Source organism: Meleagris gallopavo, chromosome 2 (genome assembly GCF_905368555.1).
Source record: "Meleagris gallopavo chromosome 2, MGAL_WU_HG_1.1, whole genome shotgun sequence".
In the NCBI taxonomy this organism is placed as follows: domain Eukaryota; kingdom Metazoa; phylum Chordata; class Aves; order Galliformes; family Phasianidae; genus Meleagris; species Meleagris gallopavo.
Genome location: NC_139405.1, coordinates 79,325,464 through 79,336,477, shown reverse-complemented (window position 1 = coordinate 79,336,477; position 11,014 = coordinate 79,325,464). Strand labels below are relative to the sequence as shown.

Below are 11,014 nucleotides of genomic sequence, written 5' to 3'. Positions count from 1 at the left end.
GTGAATCCAACTTAACCATCAGCATTCCCCAGCAAACATAATTCTACACTATGAATAAGTGTCAGAAAAATGTCCTCTTATTCCTTTTGAACTTGCTTCATATTAATTATACTTCAAAATCATTAGTTCTGGTTATGGAGAAGACAATAACCAACCGTTCCTTGTTTTCTGTCTCCATGTCACTCGTGATTTTACTTTACTCCCCCCCCCTTCAGTTGTCTCTCCATGCTGAAGTCACTGCACATTCCATTTTTCCTCATACATGAACCCGTTTACTTTTTAGTTGCTGCCTTTCTTCGTATTATTTCAAATTGAACATATTTTGAAAAGTATAGATAAGGACTGCACAGGGTATTCAAGATGTTTTTCACTTTATATAATTTTAAGGTTGTACGTTTTTTTTTTCCCCATTCTTTTATTCTCATCTCCTACATCCTATCTGCACTGCTTATTGCTGATAAGAACTGAGTTCTCCTTTTCATCAAACTACTTTAGATCCGAGAGTTCATTCTTGAGTAACAGCAGCTAATGCAAAGCCTATCTTCATGTATGCAAAAATCAAGATTGTTTCCTCCCTATGCAAATTGTTTCTCCATACAGACTGAAATACTAACACAGAAGCAGAATTGGGTTTCACTCCTCAAGTTATTTTTATGAAAGAATGTCACAATAATTTTTAAATTTCCCATGTATATGTTGTTTTATTCCCCACATTGGGAGGATGTTTCAAGAAGAAAAAACAGCACGCTGTGAAACTCTGCAAGTGACAGAGTGGTATTATGGTCACCTGCAGTACTGTCTATAACAGAGCTACCAAGGCACTGCAGATGGGTGTAATATACATGTGCTGTAATTTAATGCACTCTAGCAAGCCATTGAATTCTCTCCTAAGAAGTGTGAGGAAATGTATGTGGTTGTTATCCACTAAAGTTAACTCACACAAAGAGCTAAAGATAAAGTGTGCAAACAGGGAGATACTATGTTTTTTTCTTAATGAAACAATCAATCCAATTCCTGATCCTCAGGGGAAACTAGAAAACACCAGAAAAGTAAGCATAGGAGAGCTTTAACTGTGTAGAATACTAAAAATCCCAGACTGGAGAGGAATATTAGTCTTACAATGCATTATAATCTTTTCTCTCTCAACAGTCCCTCCGTTTACTACTGGTGATAAATAACCTGCCTGACTCATATATCCACAGAAAATAATCCCTTTCTCACCTTTCCCTGCTATTATTCTTCCCCCCAAGTCCAAACTCCTGCATTTTACAGTTACATTTTCCCCTTTGGTGATGAATTAAAACTAGTTAAATCCAAGGCAGTATTTCACAGTTCATATTTAGCTTTGAAATTTCATTTCTGGGCATTTATAAGCAAAAGTTTGCCCATTATTTTCTACGTAGAACAGTAAGTTCAGATATTTTCCCTACAAACCTCATCAGAATCTTGAAGGCAACTTGTTAATTAGTCTCCTTCCAAATGAGGGATTGTTTCATAAGATGCTAAAAATTCCAGAGCCCCTTGGTGCTCCTGTCAAGTTTCAGAGTATGGAGCACTCATCACCTAAAACAACAAGATCATTAAGCAACTCAGTAACTAGTACTAATTTATTGCACTGTAGAGCTTTAAGAGAGGAGTAGGGGTCAGGAGCCTCATTCCTCTATTCCTGATGTATGTTTATTAAAACTAATTTTAATGAAACACTCATACATTTTGTTAATTTCTTTGTGTTTTAATATAATGTAGCTAATTCTTCAGCTTCCTGTAGGCTTCCTCTTAGCTATGACTGAATTGTGCTTGGCTTTTAATTCTACATGAAGAGTATCTGGCTACATGGATGCTTTCTGCAGGCTGTGATACTGAGAGAAAAGTTCATTTTCTTCAGAGATGATTATTTCTATTTCTTCCTGCACTTGACATATTTACATCTTAATGAAACACAGTGTTTGGAACAAATTAACCTTATCACCAGCACACCTCTCCCTGCTACTATTACTATAGCCTAATTTTAGCATACACTTTTGTGAGATATATACAGAGTATTTGTGCTTCTTGGGATCAGTGCCAGAAGGCAGGAAGTGTGCCTTGAGACGTGTTTAACTCCATGGAATTTTCAATTTCATCAACTTTTATTTACACAGTTTCACAAAGAAATACAGCATGGAGTGGTATTTACTAGCTGGGAATATTCAAATGGTTCCTGTGTGGAACTGGCATTTTGGAAGGCAAAGGTACATGCGACCTTCGAGGGTTACGGAGTCCTTGTGCAACATAGCATTTTGCAGCTCATTACAGTTTAACAAATCTGTTAGGTGTTGGTCTCTGAGCAGGACTCCCTGTCTGGATTGCTGACTCATATCTCTGCCATTAAAATACTAATGTGTCAAGGAGGGGGTTGAATGAGACTGCTCTCTTCACACCCCTGTAATTTATTCATTAATCTCTCTTCCTGGAGACTCAGGAGATTTGGAGCTCTTCACCTGACATTAGCTTCAAACTTCATCATTTTACAGGTGTCATTTTTCTTAAAAAAATTTTAAAAATAAAAATAAAAAATTTAAAATGTATATACATACTTATAGTTCTTTGTATTTATTTCTCCTTGTTATTTTTGTTCTTGTTTTTGGCTTGGTATTTCTCTTTCTATTTCTCACTCTCTATCTCTTTTTTTTTTTTTTTAATTTTAGTGAAATAAAATGTCTTAATGCATTACAGTCACCTCACTTTTGCTTCTGTGAAATCTTGGAATATTTAGTGGAAAGGTTTTAAACTCTTGCTCATGTGGGTTACAAAAAAGAAAGTGACTCTAGTTCAAAATTGACAACCATTAAAACTAGTAGAACTCATAAAAATGTATATCCATATTATTAGTTTGGGGCATTAACAGACATATTTTTAGAAATGTTCTGACCGTAGGATTTGAGCTTTCACAATTATTTGCACAGAGATATTTATTTGAAAATATCATTTACAAAGCTTTACTCTACTTAAATATATAGCTTTGGATTATCATCTTCCATAAACAGTTTAAATTCATAAAGGAGATATTTTAGTGGTTGTATCATAAGGGCTATGATCTGAGATCACATATTGGCCCCACTCATATGTCTCTAGGTAGTTTCTCTTTTGTTCTTTTTCGTTGTTGTTGTTGTTGTTGTTGCTGTTTATTTTGTAGCAGGAAGTCTCAAATCATAAAAAAGCAGTTATTCCACTTCTAACTTCAGAAAATTGAACCTTCTTTCTATTTCTGCCATTACTGTCATTAATAAGCTTCTGTACTTTTTGCAAATATTTTAACCTACAATACTGTTTGTTTCAAAGGTGAAGACCTTGAAATGCCATGCAGTTGGTTACATTGTTCTTAATCATGCTATCAAAGTGATTGCCAGGAATTTAATCTTATTAAGCAGCTGCAAGTTCTAAAACCACAGCTGTTAAGAACGGTAATTGCTAGAAACTGGAAGGAAAATAAACAAATTAATAACAAACAACAGAAACAACATTAACAAACAGATAAGAGCAACCAACCAACCAAAAACCCAATTTTCATAAATTTCAGTATAAAATTGGACTCATTTGAATTTACCTGCTAACTTCAAAACCATACCCCCATTTGATGTGTTGCTCAGGATTTGATACGTTCAAGACTGTGTGTATCATTTAAGAACAAAAAGATATTTGGGGGTCAGCCTCTTCTTCCATGTAACCAGCATGTAACCAGCAATAGGATTAGAGGGAATGGCCTCAAGTTGCATCAGGCGAGATTCAGATTGGACATTAGAAAAAGCTTACTCTCCAAAAGAGTGGTTGGGCACTGGAATGGGCTGCTTGGGGAGGTGGTGGAGGCAGCATCCCTGGAGGTGCTCACGAAACATTTAGATGTTGTACTGAGTAGTGACAAGTGGGAAATATTGGTGATAGGTGGACAGTTAGACTGGATGATCTTGGAGGTCTTTTCCAACCTTGGTGATTCTATGATTATAAATAATAGAATCTTAGAATAACTTAGGTTGGAGACAACCCTTAAGATCATCAAGTCCAACCAGCCTCCTAATGTTACAAGTTGACAGCTAAACTGAGTCCCTAAAAGCCACTTTCACATACCTCTTAAATAATCTCCTCCCAGGGATGGGAACTCTACTACCTCCTTAGGCAGTCTTCTCCAGTGCTTGACCATCCTCTCCATGAATAAATTCTTCCTGATCCAATTTAAATTTCCCCTTAAGCAACATGGGACAATTTCATTGCCTCCTAACTCTTGTCACCTGAGAAAAGAGACTAACACTTTCCTCTCCGAAGCTTCCCTTCATGTAGCTGCGAGGGTGTTGAGATCCCCCCTCTTCCTCCTTTTCTCCAGATTGAATAGCCCCAGTGCATTTATAAGCTCCTCTTTTGTTTTGTTTTCTAGTCCCTTCACCAACTTTGCTGCTCTTCCTTGCAAACTCTTGAGTAACTCAGTATCTTTCTTGTATAGAGGGGCCCAAAACAGAGCACAGTACTTGAAATGTGGTCTCATCAGTGCCAACTACAGAAGAACAATCCCTTCCCTAGTCCTGCTTACCACAATATTTCTGATGTAAGGATGCCACTGGCTTTCTTGACCATGTGGGCAAACTACTGACTCATATTCAGCCGGCTGTCAACCAGAACCCCAACGTCTTCCTCTGCCAGAAAACTTTCCAGCCACACTTCTCCAAGCCTGTAGCACTGCATGGGATTGTTGTGACTCAAGTGCAGCAGCTGGCACTCGGCCTTGTTGAATGCCTTGTGATTGACCTTGTCTATTTTATATTCAGAAGTGACTACATTATTGACTCAAGCCTTATCTGTAGGTGTTAGCTATTTCATTGGAAACATTATACTCTGAGAGGAGCCCATTAAAATGAGCAGTATGTTTTATGTTTCAAGTGGCACCAAACTTGCAAATGAAATTCTGGTAAGTAGATGAAAAAGACAGGAAAGTTAAATTATATGAATTTAGTCAGTCAGAGGCCTTGATGCCTTTTCCAAAATATATTTCTAGCATTCTAACTCCAATATTAAAAGTTCCATTTAAAATGTAAATAGAGATACTACCATACTTTGACAAAATGTCTCTATTGATTTTATTTTTTGATTGAAACTCTGAATTTTTTTATATTTTATTGATGTGATATTTTTCACTAATTATATCTGGTTATTTATTTTTTATTTTATTTTTAATGGAAAATGATTTTTTAGTTCTCATATTGAAAGATGTAGGTTAACGTGTCAAATTGAAGTGTACTTTACCACGTTTCTGAACTGCTTTATGTGACTTTTCTTTTTCTGGGCTTGCTTGGACTAGTGAGATGCAATCAATAAGGCAGGTAATAGCATGCCATCAATAACGCGGTCCACTGAGAGAGACCAATTTCAAAGAAACTAGACAGTATGAGTCCTTTGAACTTTCATTGAGCACTGCAGCAGGAAAAACTAATGCAACTTAATTTTAAGCTGCCCTGATAGAGTATCTGTTGTCCAACTAACTGAACTATTTAAATTTATTTGGAGTAATCCTCCAATCCTCATCAACCTTGAAGTTAGATTCTCTGATGGACGTACTTGGGTTTAGTCTAAATGGTTTTCTTTTCTTCCTAATGTTTCAATGAGTGATGAAAATTCTCTTAACACTACAGATTGTATTTTAGCACTTTGCTTATTTTACTGAACCTCTTTTATTGTTTTTTTTTGTACTATGCTTTTGGACACTTGACACTAATTACCAAAATGTTTTATAGAGATAATTTATCCACTTCATATATCTTGAGTGTGATTGTGGAGACGAGAGGAAGACCTCAATGACCGGACCAAGATAAATGTTGCATCTTCCTTTGAAAAAGACCAACAACTCAACCTAAGGAACTGAGGGGAAACCAAGGAGTGAGTTGTCTTTGAGCATAGTTTTTGGGTATATGTAGGAAAAAAATTGTCTGGAAACAGACATCATGAATTTGCCAAGAGTAAATCCTGCCTAACCAGTCTGATTACCATCTGTGTATGATAAAATAACTGTACAGATAGATGATGGGAGGGCACTGGCTGCCATTTACGTCATCTTTGGCAAGACTTTTAAACAGTATCTGGATTAATCTTATATCCAAATAGATGGATGACAAATAGATGGATTGAGAAGCGCAAAGGATGGGCTCACAAAGTAGTAGTTAATAGTCCATATTCTACCTCGAGGTTGAAATAGATGGACTACTATGAGGGGCTATACTGGGACATAATCTGTTTGTCTTCTTTAGCAGTGTCATGGAGGAGCTGATGGTGGACATCTTCATCTATATTGCAAATGGTTTCAGGGAAAACTCAGTATGCTTGATAGTAGGGTGACCATTCAGAGGGACACAGAGAATTTGGAAAAAAGAGCCAATTTTTAAAAAAAGTCAGCAAATGCAAAGTCTTTCCCCTGGAAAGGAAGAACTCCTTGATCAGTACAGGTTGGGAATGCCTGACTAGGAAGCAGCTCTGTGAGTAGGGCCCTGGGGGACCTTGGTGGGTAGTAACCCGAGTGTGAGCCAGCGGAGGCCCTGGCAGTACAAGGGCCAACAGTATCCCAGACTGTATTAAAAGGATCACAGTGTGCTGATCCCTGAGGAAAGGGATTACTGCCCTTTACTCACATTCATCACATCTAGGCTATAGCAGACTAGTTTTTGTTTTCCTAGTACATGTAAAATATGAATAAATTGAAATAACTTTATTGGAGATCAAAAAGATGGTGAGGACTGGATCTCTTGCTCTGTGAGGAAAGGCTCAGAGAGCTGAACTTAGTAAGAGTAAGGAAGAAATGTCTTGGTGGGGGGGGCGAATAACATTCACCAGTGCCTGCAAGGAAAATATTAAGAAGACAGAGTGAGGCTCTTTACAGCAGTGTGAAAGATATTTATGATTGACTGAATGAGTAAGATAAAGAAATTTAGGCTATGTTTTTTCAACTTCCCAGTCCACAAAGTACATATTAAAATCTTCATATGATCAAGAGCTGTTAGTATCATATTTTATATTACTGAGTCCCGAGTGGGTAGTAAGCACTATAAGTAAATCAGAGGCAGGAGATGCCTGCTCTTCAGAGTTTCATGGATTCCTTGAGATGGGAAAGGATGAAATGGAATCCTCAAGTATTTACTTAATGGCTCATCATTACCCACAGTCAAGTGCCTTGATTATGCAGTGCTCACATCCTGTTTCAGGCCTTGTGCTGTTCATGTGAGGCATAGGAAGCCCTCTTGAACTCTTTGAAAGCTACAATTTTGTCTCTACTGTCTTAGGCAGCAGGAATTTTATTAGTTGAGCTACATATGAAGTCAAACTCTGTAAAGATGCTTTGCATGAGGATGCCAATTCTGTTCAGAGAAGATAAGTGAATTTATCTGCTCACTTTTTTTGTTGGTTTTACATGCTGTAGGCTCAAAAGTGCTGTGAAAGATCATGTAATTCAGTTTTAATTGACTTCTGAAACTTTTTTCTTAATCTGTAGTTATCATTTCCTTACAGAGTCATACTCTCTTTTCTTTCAAAAAAACAAAAAATATTTCCATTCCTTTTTTTAAATATTACACAAATGGTAAACATTTTAAGTCCATATGTTCTTTCTTTATAATCTAACAGCTCTTTATTTCCATTTATCTTTACATTAATACAAATCTAACTGCTGAATTTAGTTCAAAATGGCTTAATGTTCAAAATTGCTCTTGGATTTAGACAATGTAGAAGCGAGGTTTTCTTTCCAGAGAGCTTGTGCTTGGCAAAAGTGTCAGGTATGTCAAATAAAATATGCTACTTTCTGTGATAAACTTGTGTATGTGCTTCTATTCCTTTTTGACATTTACTGCAGTGAAAATGTGAATATCTCTCTATAAATATGAAATATAAATTTCATATTTGAAATTATGGGAATATCTGTAAGATAACTGCTAGATTACTTCCTGTGGTTAAGAACTAATGGAACTTTCTTTAAAGCTGCACTAGGCTGTCAGAAGAGAATCTATGGATGTGTTTTGTTTGTACCTTCTTACATTTGTCTTCTGGGCCTTGGAAGGATGACTGATCTGAGCCACATGAACATTTTGTCCGTGTTATGACTGGGAAAGACTGAAGACTGCTGGTGCAAGCTCCTCTTGCAGAGTTGGATATGGATAGGATGGGACTTATAGACCTACAGAAAGGGGCACTGCACATCATAAATGGAAGCAGTGCTAAGAACTGTCTGGATCCAGATGATTGCTTTCTTTATTAATAGGATATGGCATAGTAAAGCTTTGTTTCATATTTGGTTGGGGATATAGAAAAGCTATAAAGTATCACCCTTAAAAATACTTTTTATTTTAAAAGACATTTGCAAAATTTGGTTCTTACTGCAGGTATCTTGATGACTTATAAATTCCCAGAGACCTTAATTGTGCCGTTAATACAAAAGTTATAAAATATGCAAATAAATGAATGTTTAACCAGTTAAGTACTCAATGTGTAAAAAGAATCCATGACTCTGTTGAGATGTCAGTGAATATGTAAATTAAATAGCTTCAGTTATGAAAAGACTTGTGTAAGAAGTAATTACTTCTTGCTTTCTATCAGTTGACACAATATTTCTTGGCCATCACAGATTTTTCAAGAAATTATCACGAGGATGAGAAGGATGGCAAACTGCTAGCAAATATTTTTGTTTAGTTAGAGATCTGTGGATCATTTAAAAAGGAAAGCTAATATTTTTATTTCAATTCTCCTCAGCAGGAATGATAAATAGTAGTTGGGCTCAACATGAATTCAGTTTAAAATGCCAACCAACACAGTAAGTTCTTCCACAATGCATGTAAATTATAAAACATATGTTGTCAAAGCAAGCCATATCTGGCTTACACACTCTCAATTGGCATGAGAGGACCCAAGAGGAAATATTTTAGACAATAGTCTGAAAGGGGTTCTCTAAATAGAAATGGCACATATTTAATATATCCTTAAGGAATTCAAGGTCAGAGTAGCATCAATTCAAAAGGAGTCCCCCACAGTTCAGGGTGGAAGAGCTATTCTTTGTTACCAGTACTTAGTACTTAATTTAAGATTTGTCTTATTTATTTGCTCCAGAAAATAATAATAGTAATGATAATAATATATATTTACAAAACAATGCAATTGCTCACCACCTCTTGCCCAATGCCCAACCAGTCCCTGAGCAGTGGCAGCCCTCCAGCCAACTCTCCATATTTTTAGTTTTTTTTTTTCATATGATATCATACAGAATGGAATATCCCTTTGGCCATTTTAGGTCAGCTTTACTGATTCTGTCTTCCCCAAGCTCCTTGTGCTCCTTCAGCTCCTTTGCTGGCATAACAGTACAAGATGCTGAAAAACTGAAACATCCTCAGCTCTGTGAAGACACTGCTCAGCAGCAGATAAAACATGGGTGTGTTATCAACATTGTTTTTCTCCTAAAGCCAAAACACAGCATCATACCAGACACAATTACAAAAATCAATTCTGTCCCAACCAAAACCAAGACAATGCATTCTGATTAAGCTTTTTTTCAGACATTAAACAATGTGTATAAAAATAATCTCCTAGCTTGCTTTGATGGTTTCTCAATAGTAAACCCAATCTCAGTGCACAAACTTGTTCCCTTAGCTCTTCCCATCACATGAACTTCCTTTGCGCCTGTGACTAACTCAGCTTTCTGCAGGGAGGATTGGCTGAGTAGTCCCATACTCCTACTCTCAGTGTCCCATCCAGACTTAAACCTGGCAAAAAATTTGAAGTTCTCCAAGAACCATACGGACATGCTGAAACTTGCCTGAAAATGAGATTGCTGCCTTATGGCTTCAGTCAGAACATTTTTTGAGGGGGTGTGGATTGCAAGGGGTGGTGTGAACAAAGCCAAAACTAGACACAGAAATGAAATGAAGAATAAAAGTCACGATGTACTAATCAGCAATTCATTCAGCTTTTTCAGACATTAAGGAGATAAGTATATTGTGTCAACTGAGAGAGAGAAATATAATAAATAAAACAAATTTCCAGAGCAACAATTTCTTTGTGTCTGATTCAGAGGCACAAATTCCCTTTTTAAAAAACAAACAAATAGAAAACTTTTCTGTTTATTTCTCCTAAGGGCACTGGCAGTCCCCAAGGTCTCTTAAAACTAAAGAACTGGAAAATAAACTAGACTGCTCATTTAATAGACCTTGTTAATTCTGGATGGTGACTTACTTCCCCAGCAAAGAAAATGCCATTCTTCTTGGAGAGTTTGAGTCATGGCTCACAGTGAACTAGAGTGGCAAAACAGAAAACTAGACGGTAAGTGCGGCTGTAATGATGTTTTGCATAAAACAATTTTATATTGGGAGAATATGATTCTTCCAATGCAGAACATATTCTCCTACAAAACAGGAATGAATAAATATATTTACATATGGAGCTAGAAAAAATGTGGAGAGAAAAAATAGGTTTGTTTCACTTTGAATATAGAAGAATTCCATTTTTTAGTGTAAGTGTAGAGTGTTGTGAGGTTGAATTCAGTCAGCTGCCTTTAACAGAAAATACTTATAAAGAAGGCAATGGGTCTGATTGTACTTGAAAAAGGATGTGTGAAGCATATTCCTGTGTTATTCATAATATTACTGCTTTTAACAGATGGGAACTTTTAGTGTGTCCAAAAATAATTAGAAGATAAAACCTTCATATTTCTGTATGAATATTTTGATAATTATTATTGAAAAAGCAATCAAAAGAAATGTATCCATTATGAATTTCAAGATAAAGAGGAAGAGAATAAATATAACAACATTTCAAATACTAGAACCCACATTTTTGGCTGGAGAGAAGGGAGAAATTTGGGAGGATGGAAATAATCACATTCACGACTTAAATATTTATTTGGATGTGTACCTCACAGAATCATAAAATTATGGAATCACCAAGGCTGAAAAAGATTTCCAAGATTATCCAGTCCAACCACCCATCTACAAGCAATATTTCCCCACTAAACCATGTCCAT

The 11,014-nt window shown here is 36.4% G+C and overlaps 1 protein-coding gene across 40 annotated transcripts in view; it reads left to right on the top strand.

The window, feature by feature from the left end:
• Nucleotides 1–11,014, top strand: part of LOC104909914 (uncharacterized) — a 115,742-nt gene that overhangs the window by 27,459 nt on the left and 77,269 nt on the right. For 30 of the 40 annotated variants that reach the window (XR_014881513.1, XR_014881514.1, XR_014881516.1 and 27 more), the window contains 2 exons: nt 5,760–5,901; nt 10,236–10,314. The exons of 2 other annotated variants lie outside the window; for them this stretch is intronic. Coding sequence is in view for 5 of the 38 variants with exons in the window: in XM_085217762.1 (XP_085073888.1) it covers nt 10,272–10,314 (43 nt within the window). In the remaining 33 variants the exon portion in view is untranslated. Of the gene's footprint in view, nt 1–4,474; nt 4,937–5,759; nt 5,902–10,129; nt 10,315–11,014 lie in introns of all 40 variants that reach the window. 8 more of the 40 variants (XR_014881511.1, XM_085217763.1, XR_014881526.1 and 5 more) reach the window with 6 other exon arrangements.